Here is a 16,378-nt window from a genome sequence, read left to right on the forward strand (position 1 = left end):
CTGCAGTAAATGTAAGTTAGAGGAAAACTACTAACTGTGGCTAGAGACGCTGACTGTTTCTGAAGAACTAGTAGTTAACACTGACAAATTAGATGAGTGAATTAGATGCCTTGTTTAACTTGAGTTGTGCTCAGCTAAACTGATTGTCCCTGTGTTTGCAAAAATGTGAGAAGTAAAGCTGAAGTATGTCATCTTTTTACTGGCATCTTGTCTAAGCTGAGCATCTTGCTTAGACTTTGAAAAAGTTTTCGGTAGCATCATGAACGTCAGTACTGTGGAAGAAATGCCTTTTAAAAGTGAAATTTAGCTATCTGCTGAAGTCTTTGCTAAAGAGCTGTTGAAATTACAGTGGGTTTCTGCGTAATGAGAATGCATTAATTCTGCTCTTTGTTCTAAGCAAACTTGGAGGCTTTGAGGTAGCAAAATAGGCAAATGTTTGCTATCAAGTCAGCAATCTATTACCCGAGGCATAGTTAGCTTGTTCTGATTCTTTTTTATTATCAGTAAGAGTCTGGCTGAGCGTTTTACCCCACAGTGCCCTGATGCTTTCATGTCTCCCAGTGCTCACTCTCTGGAACTGTGCTCCTCTGATCACTGATCTCAAATTGCCCAAACACGTTTGCTCCTGGTATAGCCAGATCGAGAATTGTGTCCCTTAGATGAACTGTGGCTTTCTTGAGCTGAACCACCGTAGGCAGCTGTTGTTTGCCACCATCACCTGTCACCAGCTCAGCCCCCCTTGCGTGCTGGGGAACTGTTAGCAGGAGAGTGGAGCTGGCAGGGAGTGGTGTTTAGGTCTGGAGTAAATGTTTCTCCTGCAGGAAATGTCATGGGATTCTCACAGTGAAATTCTTCCTATGCTTTTGCAGTGGGCTTTGTGGAGTTTTGGGGTTTTTTGTCCCTCTTGCTGTGAAACAAATGGAATGTGCTCATAGTCCATTGGTACAAAATGAAACAGGGTTTAAATGGCATTTCAGAACAGTATTGGACACTGGAACATTTATATGTCCAATTTCTTTCCATGACTTGGAGGAGGGAACAGATACTTGCACCTGATAGATGGTGATTCATGAAATTGTGTCATTACAGTTATCTCTGACTAAGCCCCAAATAAAGCCAACCTTTTATTGCTGAATTCTTTTCTGTGTGATGGGTAGGCTGAGTACTACAGATTGAAAGGTGTGGGGGAAACTGAGTTTAAACCTCACCAAATCACCTCTTTATGGGCTCACGCATTAGAAGACTTGCTGAATGAACAGTTACAAGATTGAAAATGCTCTATCAAAGTATGTAAATGGATTAAAGCAAACCAAAATCCACCTTGCATTTTAAAGGAGATCTGTGTTAAGAAAATGGAAGGCTTCGTTTGAAGCTTTAGAAATTTCCATCACTAGTTCATGCCTCTTAGTAGCAGGATTATGGCATTTGTTGATAAAGATGAAGGCTGTAGAATGCAATTTTAATTTGAGAGGAATGAGCTTTTCATTATTTCCTGCTTTGAAACATAGGGTTAATGAGCATATAGCAAGGCTCTGTAGTTTAGTGCTGCTACTACAGTTCATCCAATTTAGAAAGAAAAAAGGAAACAAAAGGAAAGTGGAATTAGCACAAGAAAATTATACAGATGTGCAAATGACAGCTTCTGAATGCTTAGTGTGAAATTTCCCTTCGAGGTTCATGCACATCCTCAAGGGATGGAGCATTTTGAAATGATTAGCTCTTCACATAGTAAAGCCTTTCTCCTTGCAGTCATGGCAACAACTCAGGAGCTCTCCCCTCTTTTCCCACCTCCCGCACCTTGGCAACAGGAGTGCTGCAGGTTTTTCATCTCCTGTTTGGCTCTTCGCTTGCCAGTACAGATTCTGAGTCAAGGTAACTTTTACAAATGTAATGACTCATTATGACTAATGAGAAAGGACAGCTGCAGACTGGGAAATCAGATAGGGACCTGGCTTGGTTGGTCCCACCCTTCAGGTTTCAGGATGCAGCAGGAGAGATGAATTTTACCTGGCTTGGAGCCACCCTTGCTGGCAAAATGGAAACTGAAATTGGCTCGTATAAAACCTGCATTTATCCTAGAAGTTTGTAGTAAGCAGTCAGGGGTATTTTTCTGTTTTGCTTTGCTTTTCTGAATTGTATGTTCCTTTCTTCAGTGCTCTCCCAGTATCATGATTTCACAGTTTCCTGTCACTGCTATTTGTGCAGGGTCATACTTTGTAGCTATCTCTCTTTAATTCTGAAATTTCTCTGGGCTTAGTAACTGGTAGAGTGCTGGTGTTTCCATGCAGAGTTACCTACTAAGTGTGTTAGCTAAATGGAGACTTAAACCTACTTAGAAAACCGTTGGGCTGTGGCCCCATTAAATATATATATTTGTGAGCCAAGCAAACCATTTGTGGCATCTTCGGGGATAAGTACTCTTCTGGATTCCTGTCTCAAATCATTTATTAAAATTTTGCTGCTTGTCTTGGGTGTGAATTTTCAATGCTTGAAAGACAGTTATCTGGCGTCTACAAAATAAATAGGGAGCACAGTTGGAGCAGGTGACTCACTTCTGGTATAAATAAGTTTTGTTTTTCTTACTATTTGTCATTTGGAAAGAGAAGTGTCTTTAAACTGAAGGACGTCATAGAGACACTGCATTCACTTACATAAAACTTGACCTAAGAAAAAGAGTTCTCAGGGCTGTCTTACCATGCTCTTTGGTCAGAAAAGCCTTCCAAAATGTTTAAAAGTTTTTTTAAGACTGTCACTGCATCATTCTGAGAAGATACCACAGTAGGTTTAAAACAATGTTTTCTGTCAGTGGATTTCAGATCAGGTTAACAAGGTGGCATTTTTCCCTCAACTTCCTTACATATAGGTCTAAGTCATAGTCAGCAGATTAAAATAATTTAAGTAATTTCCTACTTCATGTAAAAGGAATAAAGAGAGAGAAGTTAGCTGTTGCTGTTGAGGCCAATTTGAGACAAAACCAGGCAGAACTAAAAAGAGAACCTGGAGCACACAGTCACTAGTGAAGCAACAAGAAACCGACAAAACCTCCTGCAATTCCAGGTGCCTTGACCATCCCCTCCTCCTTCAGAAATGGTGTGAGGCAAGGGGTGTGCAGGAAGTTTCTGAAGAAGGAGGCAGCTTTGCATTCAGAGACTGGGAGTCTGACATTTGCCACAAGATCTTACATCAAATAACAAAGTCAGGTTTGTTTGTGTATATTTGTCATCAGTCTTTGTAGTTGGAACAAAGACTTCAAAGACTGGCCCTATTTGTATGGTCAGTGCAGAGCACAACTTCGTTACTGAGGATCTGCACCTTCCCCATAAACCTCAAGCCTTCTTCTCCTGTTTTGGACAGGATGCTGCTTGAAAAAATCTCTGAAATGTGCTTGGCAGTGTGAGATTTGGCAAGAACATTAACTGCTTTGAATAAATCAGATAATCCTAGCCAGATATTCTAGATCTACTGCATGACTGAAACTGGGGTTTATTACTGATTGAATGCGAACCTTCTTATTTGTGTCTGCTAAAAAATACTATAAAAGGTAATGGTAATGTTGCTAAGGAACTGTTTACCTGCCAAATGTATCTCTATGATGCATAAGGTGACCATGGGAACCAATTTGGTGGCAATTATTTAAAGAAAACCTTGCATTGAAATGATTATTGCATGTATACTAAATGTTTCTGAAGATGCATTTGAAAAGCTTGTTTCTGGGAAAGGGTATAATAGCTAGAAATCCATTTAGAGAGAAGGGTCAGCACAGGTCCTGCATAAAAAATACATTACTAGAGCCAGGGTTTTTGATGTATATTTTACAAATCATGTTTTGAAAATAAATAGGAAATCTGTATTGGGTTATCAACTTCGTGCAAATTTAAAATGGTTTGGTGTCTACTCCTAGGGGACTCAGTCTTTTGCCTGGTTTCATTTTTTGTAAAAAATTAATTACAGGTTGCTCTATTCCCCCTCGAGAACTTATTAACTATGTCTCTCTCTCTCCAAAGAGTGCTTGGCTCTCATGAGATAAAGTGCCGTAGGCTAAAAGCTGCTGATTCCATTTCTGATTCATAAAGAAATCTTTTAAACTTATTTTTGTCCTTACTGACATTTTTCACGAGTAATAACTAATAGCAAAACACTAGGATCAAGGCTGTTGTTATATTGTCTTATAAAGGAAGCATGTGCTGCACAAGTGATTCTTCAGGGGTTGAATTTTACTAGAAAGGTTAAATACAAAGATTATTTTAAAGCATATATGTTGAATTAAAAGGAAAAATTTTCACATTTTCTATAAACATTGAAACTGTAGGAAAACCTCCTATTGTTTGATGTAATTTTTATGGAATATGGTTACCTTCGAGTTGCCTTCAGGCTGCCACCAAAATGCATGTCCTGGTGACATTCTACCATAAAGCCATTATGGTATCATTACCTTTAACTCAGTAATGAATTCTCTAGGAAATCTAAAATCATGTAGGATTTGGGGTGGTGTAGGATTAGAATTTGCGTATTTTTTCACTTAGGGCTCAGCTGGCAACTGTCATCTGAGTAGAGTAATTAAGAAGGAATCATTATAGAGAATTTATAATGACAGATAAAGTTTGTTTGGAAAATTAAGAGACATTTCAGTGTAAATAAAGAGGAGTGAGAATGATTCTGTTTCAGATGAGAAACTGCAGAAAACTGAAGTTCTGTGGGGTTCCAGATGAATATTTTTATGGATTAGCTTTTCAGGAGAGAGAGATTATTTCATCCTTCAATTATTATAATCAGGCTGGCCTTGGGTTTTTTGCTTTGAAGTCACTTCAGGTTGCATGGCTCAGTCTCACTATGTCTCAGCAGCTCCCAGCCCAAGAGTGATGTCACAGCAGTGCAAGGTGAATCAGTGCCTTTCCCAGAGAAGCCTTGTGTGAGTTCACTTCCAGCCATTGCAGCTCATGCTGGGGCTTTACTTGCCAGCGCATACAATAAGGATATTTTTAAGCCCTGTGAAAACTCAGACGTATTCTTCTGTAAAACTGGCATAGATTTATGGACATAATCCACAGTGGGGCTGGAAAACATGTCCAAGTATAGAAAAAAGGATGTTTCTGTACATGTGTTTGTATGTTTGAAGGTATTTTAGTGTTGCAGAGAAGAGAATCTGTACAATTGCAGTGGAAGGATGATTAAGTGGACAGTTAAGTTTCTTAGAAGGTACTGTTTGAATGCCATGGCTCATAAGTTCACTAAATAACTTTAATTTGCACTGTAAAAGTGAATTAGAAGTTGGTGATATATTTAGCATCTTTTTTAATTTAGAGTTTTGAAAACAAGTTGGTTCTTTTATTTTTCCTGTGTTCCAGTGACTTGTGTCAGTTCCATTGTTAGTTCCAAGTGGTGAAGATGACCAAATGCTTCCCTCCCAGTTAGCTTCAATGTGCTCACTTTGAAATAGTGGAGCAGAGAAGTCAGGTTCTTTTTCACTCTGGGAAATTAACATTTTTCAGTACTAGAAACCCCCTTTTGAGCAGGATTGTGATGCACTGCTGGAACTAAGTTACTTGCGAGTCTCTGAGTTCTGTGTTCACCATCATGATATCAACTGGGAGCTCCCATTATCTGAGCTAATGTTCAACATTTCTTTGTGCTAATTGGAAGGTCAGGGTTTAGTTTATTTAACACAGTGTGTGTCTCTCCAGTGTACTTTAAAAGAACATATATTACAGGCTCTTTTCTGTAGGCTGAGATTTAGTACTCTTTGAGCCCTTCATGCTTGTTTCTTTGTAAGGCACAAATGAAAAGTAATTTTGTAAACATTTGTAATGATTGTTTAAAGGTTGTATTTGATTGAAACTTCCCATTGTCTTTCAGACACCCCGAACATGTGAAAACTTTATCAAATTGTGCAAGAAGAACTATTATGATGGAACAATTTTTCATCGATCAATTCGGAATTTTGTGGTGGGTATTTAAAAAATCCTGTGTAATGCACAATATGTGATGTCCTCAAAATATCACAATATTTAACTTATTAATTTTATCTTATTTAGTTTCTACCATGCATGACAACTTGCAATAGATGTATATTAAATATACCATCAGAATTAGGGTTGTCATAACTTAAGCAGTGTATACTTTCTGGTCTTACTGACAATTGTCTCTGACTAATGGTGTCACTTGGAACATCACTGCATTTAGTGTTGCATTTGCTGACATTCCAGACAAAGCCGGTAAGAGTCATTGCCTTGGCTCTTGTTATCTTCCCCAAGATGTGGGTGGGTGGTTAATGAACAGAAGGAGAGAGAGGGAAATGCTAATTTGGATACGTAATACTGTGGCCTGTTGAAATCCCATTCAGATGAAACTTCAGCAAGCATCACAATTTCTGTTTGAGGTTGTGGTACTTGGATACTATCAGGTCATCCTTTCCTAGTGTGCTCCAGCACTGAGTGCCCAGGCTTTCTTGTGAAGGAGTTAAAGAGCACCTTGAGTTCCAGAACTGTGTCTTTGGTAGTCAAAGATCTTTATTTACATAGTTACAGCCCAGGCACCTTAGGATATTGTAGCTGCCTTGTAACTTCCTTTCAGAAGAACAACCTGATCCTGAAGGCAGAGCACATCTCACAGGGGACATCACTGGATGTTACATTCCATCCTGTCATCCTACAAAAGGCTTTTTTCTTTTGACAGCACTGTATATCTTAGTTCATAGTTAAACTCACAACTAAAATGGTGCTTGTGTGCTATTACTTTGAAATTGGTCATGTCACACTCCCTCCACTGGCATTAGAATATTGAATATCATTTCTGCAGAAGCTGCATGTACAGTGATTAATGCATGTAATTAATTTTGTTGATGAAAGATTGGTTTCACATGAGGATTTCTCCTACTAAAGATAGTGAGTGGGTTACAGATTCAGATACAAAAAATATTCCATATTCCCTCTTTTCTTGCCTTCCCATCATTTGGAGGTTTGGTAGCAAAATGTAAAACCTTTTCAGTTCCAAAAGCAATGCATCATCAATTAAAATGCAGGTTCTGACTCAGCACATAATAGAAAGGATGATCTGGTTAACCCATTTGAGACTGGTTATTTTCCCTATTTACCCATAAAAGACTTATTATTTTTATAAAACTGCCATTCTGCTCATGGATAAGCAGTGCCAGGTATGACAGCCAGCTGATAAGAGCAGGTCCAAATAAGTAGTAATGGTTTCCTTGTTGCTGACTTGTCAACATGATGCAATATAGAAGGCAGAAAATTGAGCAGAACTGGCTTTTATGGTTTGTATTTAATGTCTTTCACACAGATGCATATGTAACATTGATTTAATTTTAATTCTGCAGATCCAAGGAGGTGATCCAACTGGAACAGGGACAGGTAAGGCTGAGTTCGAATCAAGTAAACTGTTCTCACTTTTCATAGGCTGTGTTGTTACATTTACTTCCAGACAATTTTAAATTAAAATTCTCTAAATGATGATACATAGTACATTGTGTTTACTTTAAAATAGAGATTTTATTGATATATTTTTATTACCATGTTGACTATGTTCAAAATCTCATCTGATATATTTTTAGTCTAAAGCTTGGGCACTCCTTCCATGGAGAATTCTTGCGAGTTTTGCTTCCTTTTTCCTTCAGAAAATAAATGAATTATAATGATTTTACAACTGGTCTTCCAGGGCAAAGAACAAAGGAAGAAACACATTCATGCAAAGTTGCTTTCAAATTCAGTGTTAATGAAATACTCAAGACCTGCCTTGGAATTGGTGATCGGCCAGATACCATCTGTTCTCCCAGCTAGTTGCCTTGTAAAGCCCAAGCTGCTCTTTTTCCAACTTTCAGGGATCACTGTTACAAAATTCTGCCTGTTCTTTCTGGCTTAGTTGGAGATCCTGATACAATTGTATCAGGAATGGTCAGGAGGCAGAGCAGCTGAAGGGTGACAGAGCACTGCCCACCACAGGAGATGGGTCATGTAATACCTCTGGTCACTGCTGTAAATTTACTCATTTCCCACTTGCACCTTCTATCTGCCCACTTACAGCTGTCACCAGCACCCCCAGCTCCTCACCTGCTTAAATGCTTTAGCTCTGTTTACTTTGTAAATATGTTAGTGTGAGTTGCCCAACAGCTTTTCTTGTAGTGTATGTGATAATCAATAGTTGCAAGATTTCAGACTGGTTAAAGGTTCAGTGTTTTGATGGCAAAAACCCATTAACAAGAATTCTTACCATTTATGCTTGGACTGTCAAATGTGATTTGATTTTTTTATAAGGAAAGTTTCGGTTCAAATCCCAAAAGACATAATTAGGAGCATCTTTTGAAATGAGAAATTAAAGAGGTGTCAGGAGACGGGAGAGATTTAATAGGTTGACTCAGACACCTCTCGCCCTTGCAGGGTGGAGTTCAGATCCTGCTGTGGAATGAAAATGAACTTGGTGGTGTCATTCCTGTTTCTGTTTGTGCAAATGGCAAAAGTGCTGTAAGCAGAGTTAACAGAGGTAGAGGACTGGCATCACTGCTGCAAAGAGGGTCGAGACTCAGCTCTACTGGCAAAGCGACTAGGAAATGAAATGCTAACAAGCACATAGGATAAAAACCCTCCTATGTATATTCTTTTGCTTTAAAAAGGGAGTCTAATGACCTCTAGTATTTTCCATCTTGTTTTCCTCCTTGTCATTCTTAATTAAATATGAACATATCGCAGGCGAGATGTCTTGCAAACAACTGTCAGGACTATTAAAGTTCTACTAAAATGAACAGTGTGTACTCAAATAGACATGAGTCTTGAAGATTTTTAGAGACTGGCTGCAATTATTGTGTAGTCCAAATGGTGCAAATGTCTTCTTTGCACCTGAATGGTTTTTATTTTTTGAAGACAATTGAATTTTAGATATCTTTACCTAATAGCTTGTGAAATATGACAATATCACAAGAAAATCTAAATGGAGAGCAAGGTGGGCTGCTAGATTGCTCTTGAACTGTCATGCCTTTGTGTTTAATACTTCAGTGAAGCTGCTTAGACAGTTCACAGAGTGCAAGTAGTCTGTCAGGATTTGTTCCTGACTACCAGATAGATCCAGGGCGCTTGACTGTGAGGCAGAAATTCCACTTGTGTGTCTCGAGCTCTAAGAAGGTGACCAGACCTGAGGACGTCTGGCTTGTTGTCCTCTTGGCAGCAGGGCAGCCAGAGGAGGGAGGGTTCAGCTGGGCAGCAGTGCTCCAGCAGGGCAGATGGACTGATGCTCTCCTGGGCTCCCATGCTGTAAAAATGTTGGTCTGTTAGTCTGTACATTTTTAATGTGATCACAGGCATTCACTTTAGGAAAGCTTTGGGGTAAAGCACTGGGATTCAGTACTTCGTGCCTTTTTTGCCTGTGGCCCGCGTGTTATTTGGAGGATGAATTCCCTTTTTTATTTCTTCTGGAAGCTGAAAGGGATTTCAGTATTTCTTTGGCTCACTGCTTCTTAGAAGGGGAAAAAAAAAGATGCACCTTTGAAAGCTAAAAAAGTCTATAAGATTAAATGGGCTTTAGAAGTAAATAACTTGACTTCTGTGATATCAGAGAAGCATATGAGAACAGAACAGGGCTTTCTTCCCAGATGTTTCAATTGGCAATAGGGAGGACTATTTGGAGGTTACCCTTTAAATGTCAATATTATAAACTGTTTCTATTAGAGCCTTTTGTAGGAAGACTTCAGAACAAAAAGAACATACTTTGTTTCCTCATCCACACAGAACCTTCTGCTTTAACTGATGGTTTCTAGCTAAGAGGTTTGGCATTTTTGTTTGTTTTTTGGAAAAAAAACCAACAAACCAACCTTTTCCAAACTGATACATGGAAGATGCATTAAGCCTGCAAATCTTTTTCTTCTATTTATTTAATTATTCCTGTTCATTAGTTCAGGAACTAGAACAGACTTGTTTGAATATCTTCCCACTATTTGGTTTCTGTCATCTGACACATTCATCCCATGTGTCAGTGTGTCAGGTTTATGGTTGCAGCCCCCTGATGCCGAGATGATCACCCACTCCATTGCTAATTACGCCCAGGACTGTTCATCTTCTGGGTGGATTTGGGCACAGTTGCTACAACATGACATAAAGTTACTTGTCATACTTACACAGACTGCAACTGTGCTCTTGGTTCACCTGGATTAAGTGTGCTTGTGTTTTGGAAACAGTTCACAGAGCTAAATGCCAAGTTGGTTGTCACTGACTGTCCTCTCTCATGGCTTCTCCAGCTGAACAGTTTTCTCTGTAAGCAGCACTGAGCCTCACTTTGTTGTTTGTTATTCAGCTCCCCAATATGTCCTTTTTGAGTCTCTTTCAGATTGTCATAAAAGTAAATGTGACCCAGCAGACATGTGAAGGACAACTAATTCCTGCTACTCAGCAGTTAACCTTGCGATGGAGGAGGGTGGAAATTAGCATTATGGCATCTGGGAGTTGAGATACCACCCTGGGAAAAGAGTGGAGAATAGTTTTACCTTAGCATAGCTGTCAGACCTGCACTGCCAGAGCAGTCAGATACACAGTCCTGTAAGGCTGACACTGCTTTGGAGGACCAGACTCATTTTCCTACAACCTTCAACTTAATGTTTCATAAGACTACTGGGAGGAATTTTACTGTGCTGCAGCAGCTTATTTCTTTTCTAACAAAATAACCACCCATAGAGGCAGTATTCAGAGCAATAAGCTGAGTCATGGTCATTCTTTGTAATGATTAATTATTTGAAAATGAATTTTAGATTTGTGATGTATCTCTTTTCCTGCTGTTCATAACAACTACGTGGTTGAACACTGTGAGTAATTTTAACTCACAGTCGTGCAAGTGGAGCAGCTGCTCTGTATTTTCAGTGTTCCAAATAATTGAAGAAAATTTGCATGTAGAAAAAATAGGTTTAATATCCTAACCCTTTTGTATGAAAAAGGGAAAACTATATGCAAAGCATCACATTTTCGAAGCAGCACAGGCATTTTTCAGCTACTCTTTCTTGCAACCTGTTGGAAGGTTTCGTGAATCAGCGTGTGATTTATGAATCCAGGAGGGCACAAAGGAGGCACATTGTAACTGTAAAAGTCCAGGATGAAATACCACTGGTAGATGGGAATTGCATTGTGGTTGGCAGCAGTAAGTGCTCTTCTGAAATGTCAGTAGCAAAGGACTGTGGACAAACTTGGTCAATGCAATGTGATTACCTAAGATGGCAAGTTCCTAAACTGTACCAGTTTTAGAGGTCCTTTTCTTGCATGATTGAAGCTCAGCAAAAGGGCAAGTGCAAGACCTTTTTATCTAGAATATGCTCCTTTTAAACTTCAACCCCTCTGCAAATCCAGTCTCGGGTATATGGGGTTAAGAGTGCCATGTCCTCTTATCTGAGAAGAGAGAAGCACTTACTGCCTGAGCTAAGGCTTTCATATTTGCAAAATGATTCCAGAATCTCACTTGGAAAGCTCTACAGAAGTGTCAGATGTTATTATGTACCTCGTTGTTCTAAATGACAAGAAGAAAATTACAGAAAGTAAGCCATCATTTTTGTGAATCAGAACCCTCCCACTTCCTTACCACTGCTTAGCAATTTTTAAGCCAGAAAAAGGAAGGATTTATTTAAAATCACAACTGTCATGAATGATGATTCCCAGCCCACACCTGGCTTTTGGAATGCTACATTTCTGAAGCTTTAGATGCATCTCTCAGCTCTTTGCAAGAAAGATTGTACAGATTCTGTGATTGTACCTCAAAAAAAAATTTTTAAATGCTTTTAGTAGGAACAAAGACTACCAAAGAGTAATCTGGTTTAGTTCAAAAGACAGTCTGAAAATGTAGCTTCTTTCTGTGTAGTTGCTAATGTGTGATTGCTTCAGATGTCAGTTTAGATCTGTTCACCTGTTCACTCTCAGCACAGGATGCAGATACAAGACTGAATAACTAACCATGCTTTAGTACAAGCTAAATATATCTTGCCACTCTGGATAGCCACAGAAATTATTAATGTTCTTTTCTAAGAGCTATGTGGTCTGTTTCATTTCATCTCTGTGTGAGAATGAGTTAAACATGTCTTCAATTTAAGAGAATTTTTTGTTAATGGAGAATGTGTGGAATTGTCCCCCAGCTTCCTTCAGCTTTGAATTGTATGTATCTGAGTAGGCATGTGATTTTATTTTACAGAACTGTACAAAACCTCTTTCTGGCTCCTGAAGGCTTTGACATTGTACAGGTTAAATGCTGTTGAATGCCAGGATATTTCTGTGGCCAATCCTGAGGACATTTCCAGCTTTGTGCAAGCAGGAGATCCCCATGTGCAGGGCTGTAATTATTCCCAATACTGATCCAGCCACTGGCAGTACATGCTGGGGCCATGGCTGCTGCATGTGAACTGATTTTTAGCACAGAAGCCACCAGAATTTTTTTCCAGCACTTTTTGTAATAGGATCTCAGAAACATTTGCACGTCCAGTAGGCACACAGCTCCACTTGGACAGAAGATAAGCTGAGAGGGAGGTGAAGTGACAGGCAGTGCTGCCAGCCGTGAATCCAACACCCCGAGTCAATTCTTGTTTTCCGTGGGCTTTGCTTGTAGGCTGGTGCATCAGCTCTGGGGTGAGGGGTTCTCATCATCGTGACTCCAAATATAGCCAGCAGAGATCTGTGTGCACTCTGAGGAAGATTTGGGGAGTATAAGGAGGATCCTCCTCTCTTTATGGCACATACAGGGAGTGTAATGTGAAAAGGCTGGAGCCAGACACTGCCATGCTCACACCTCCTCTGTCTGCATCCATTCTGCTTTCAGAAAATGCACAGCCACACCTCCCAACTCTGTTGAGAATAAACACAGTAAAATCTGCTAGATACTTGCAAACACCCCGTAATTATTAGTAGGTGTGGAACCTCTGAGTGGTTTTCCCAAGTTTACATTGAGCTCTAATGTAGAGAGTAAAACATAAGAATGTAAAATCCCTGTTCCAGCTGAGCATCAGGCATTGGGCTGCTGTGGCCCTAGACTGATGTGAGGTCTGTACTTAATCTTCACAGAGAAAGTCATGCTGGGTTTCAGTAATTAAAAAAATGTATAGATGTAACTTGCCATCTTCTGACTTGCTCTGTCTAGTCCTGCTTCAAGCAGATACTTGAAGCCTGGAACAATTCCAGAGGTTAGCAGGAGTTTGACGAAAAGCACATTCAGGCTATTTTTAATTTAAGGAGAATACTTTGGGGTTTTCCTTGAAAAAGAAAAAAAAAAGTATTCCCTTTAAATTATTAAAAAAACAAACCAAAACAACAAAAACCCCAAGCTATGCCTGCTCTGCTGTCTGAGTGCCTTTGCAGTGTCTTCACCACCCTTTGCCAGGCTGTGCTGCCTGGTTTCCACAGAAACTTCAGTTATGTCCTTCACAGGACGTCTGGCCTTTCAGGCAAATGCTGCACAGGCCATTCCCTGTTCCTGCTGCAGCTCCCAGGCAGACAGAATTAGCCTTGGAAACAGCTGTATGGCAGACAGAGCAGGGGCTGTAACTATCTGCTAAAATATTAGCACTTATTTCCAGAGAACCGGAATGAACCAAACTTAGCTTTCATACATATGAGATTAATTCTGACCTGTAGTGCATGATCTGAAATGAAATCATACAAAAATAAATATTCCAAAACCTAAAGATCATGGCTCATTGCTCCTGTCTGCAAGCTCTTGGGTCTGGTTGTTTGTTGTGCCAGAAAGAGAGAGTCTCTCTGTCATTCACATTTTTTCTCTTTCCTTTTGAATTATTTTTCTGACCAGTGAAGGCTTCAGGCTTGATTCCACTCTCCTTCAGCAGCTTGACTGTAATTCCAGCATCAGCTGGAAGCACATGAAGGGTGTAGCAGACTCACGGGTTTGGCCACTTGCTGCTGTGTCCCATCTCAACAGGCTGTGCTCATGTTGTGTTTCCTCTGAAAACTTCAGACAGCACACACTCCTCTAGAGCTGGCTGCAACTGTACCATATCCTGTCACCCACTGCTGGAAAAGATTGGCATATGGGATCAAGCTGATGTAATTTAGCTGATCTTAAAATATTCAATAGCCAGAGATTGCTGAAGTAATCGCTGCTGTACTCCTGATTACAGAAAATCCCTACAGGGTTTGTCTCCTTTTGCCACTTCTTGTCAAACTGCAGAGCAGGCAACACTCAACTCTATTAATAGGTCTTTTGAATATGATTAATTGGGTTTTTAAGTGGGTCAGCTTCTTCCATAATTTCTCACTTGGTTCCACTTGCAGCTGTCCATATGTGATGCTTTGTTTTCACGGTATCATCTGAAACTCTTTCCTCATTTAATGCACTCTTGCGATTTTTTGGGTAAGGTTTTCAGCAGGAGCCTCTTTCATTCCTTGGTTTTATTTGTTGCTCGTATGTGCAGCCATATCATCAAATTGCTTTCTGTGCTCTTTGTGCACATGGCTGTGGAGCACCACAGCTCCCTCCCTGACCTCCTGCTTCTGCAGTGATACACTTACTCTGGAGGGCTCTTGAGCCAGTTCTGCAGATGGACAAGTCTTGCTGCCTGTTTGGATAGTTTTGTTTGTTTTATTTTTAATACTGTCCTAAGGTGAAATATTTTTTCATGGTTTGTCAAACAAGATTATGGATTTGACTGTAAAACTGTGACTCATCTTAGCCTTCATTTTTCTTATTAAGAATGATGCTGGAGGAAAGTACAAATGAAAATGTCAGATCTGTCATAAATAATGTAAAAATGACAGTCAGGAGGAGAGCTCTCATGGACCCTCTCTCTGTCCACAGTCACAGAAAAACCAGTTTCAGAGGACTGGGGCTGGGGTTAGGGCAATTTTATTATCCTTTTACCTTCATTGCATTTAAGTGTTCACATCATCCAGGTATCTAGTCCAAGTATCTATTTTTTCCCTTTTATTTTGGAGCACCGTATATCATCATTCTTCATTGTTTAGTCTGGAATTAAGCATTTGAGCTTATAGCTCCCATTCTTAGTTGCTTCTCTGAATGTGTTTCATCTCCCTGATATTTTATTTCTGGAAGCAATGCTATATCCAGAGCGCAATTAAACTAGTAATTCTTTGCTCTGTGTTTTGTCATGAAGCCAGTTTTAAAGATTTCATGTCTCAAAAGAGAAAAATTATGGTGGACCAGCAGTAAAGAATTAAATCCTTGACAGTTCTTCAGCACAGGATACATAAAGCTGTTGATAAAGTGTGGTCTGTTGCAGCTGATAGTGTGAGGGCAGAGAAATGTGTTGCCAGTTGAAAACATCGGATTTCAAGGTCATGCTCAAAAACTGGCCTAGTGATAGGGGTGAGGTAACAATGTATTAACACGTAGTGACTGGGAGTGCTGGACACCTTGGATTTAATGTCAGCGCGTGTTACAAAACACACTGGGAAACTAATGGAAACAAACATTCTTCTTCTTCTATCATCTTTTCTCTTTCAAGGAGGAGAATCTTACTGGGGAAAACCTTTCAAAGATGAATTCAAGCCCAATTTGTCCCACACGGGACGTGGTGTTCTTAGTATGGCAAATTCGGGACCCAACACAAACAAATCACAGTTGTAAGTAGTCACTTGCTTTCTTGTGCTTTATTGTTTCCCTCTGGACATTGTGTCTCACTCTGTTAAGAAGAAAAATGGCATTTTATGAGCTACTCTTTAAAGTTCAGTCAAGTGAAATATTCTGTTGAGTGCTGCATATTGCAGTCAGGGCTACAGCTGCTCTTGGCCAATCTAAGAGCAAAATGAAGCATGGCAAGAAGACCCGTGGGTTTATTATATCAGCAATAATTTGTCTTTTTTGTTGTTATGATTTAAAGTTTTTGTTTGTTTTTGTCAGTGTCCACCCAGTGTTACCCCTGCAAGATCATTCATCACACCTCTTCATGCTGTACAAATTTAGCCCAGTATTTAGCTTTTTTAAAGGGCTTAATGAAATGAAACATACACTCTGTGGGAATATAACTTCTTTTTAGTCACCCGATTTTAAATAAACAAGAACAATTCTGCTCTTCTGAAATGTGTAGACTCAAATGTGGCAGAGTGTACAATTTGGGATTGAGAATAACTTGTTTTCCAGTGTACAAAAGCAGAATGAGGACTAAAACGAGGGAATGTTTAAAGATACTGAAGTTGTAGGGGCCTTGCTTGTGTGTTAACATTAATACGGCGTTTGCCTGCAGTCCTTTGAAAATGTTCTGTGTCACTTTGAGCCAACTATTTGTTGGTTGCTCTGTAAGTACTGCAATATAAAAAAGCTGGTTTTTTATGGGGAGCCCCAGGAAAGAGTGTGTGTGCAGTACTGTGTCTTGGCACTGAGGAGGAAGGGAGGGAGGGGGGTCTTGGTGTTCATGATGCTGAGTGTTATGATGGATTGTAAACTC

The 16,378-nt window shown here is 39.7% G+C and overlaps 1 protein-coding gene across 1 annotated transcript in view; it reads left to right on the top strand.

The window, feature by feature from the left end:
* Nucleotides 1–16,378, top strand: part of PPIL2 (peptidylprolyl isomerase like 2) — a 67,211-nt gene that overhangs the window by 36,651 nt on the left and 14,182 nt on the right. Inside the window, exons 13-15 of the mRNA XM_085075843.1 lie at nt 5,854–5,943; nt 7,331–7,364; nt 15,440–15,557. Of these exons, the coding sequence (XP_084931969.1) occupies nt 5,854–5,943; nt 7,331–7,364; nt 15,440–15,557 (242 nt within the window). The remainder of the gene's footprint in view (nt 1–5,853; nt 5,944–7,330; nt 7,365–15,439; nt 15,558–16,378) is intronic.

The sequence above is a fragment of the Lichenostomus cassidix genome, chromosome 15 (genome assembly GCF_008360975.1).
Source record: "Lichenostomus cassidix isolate B80296 chromosome 15, HeHo_3.0, whole genome shotgun sequence".
Lineage (NCBI taxonomy): Eukaryota > Metazoa > Chordata > Aves > Passeriformes > Meliphagidae > Lichenostomus > Lichenostomus cassidix.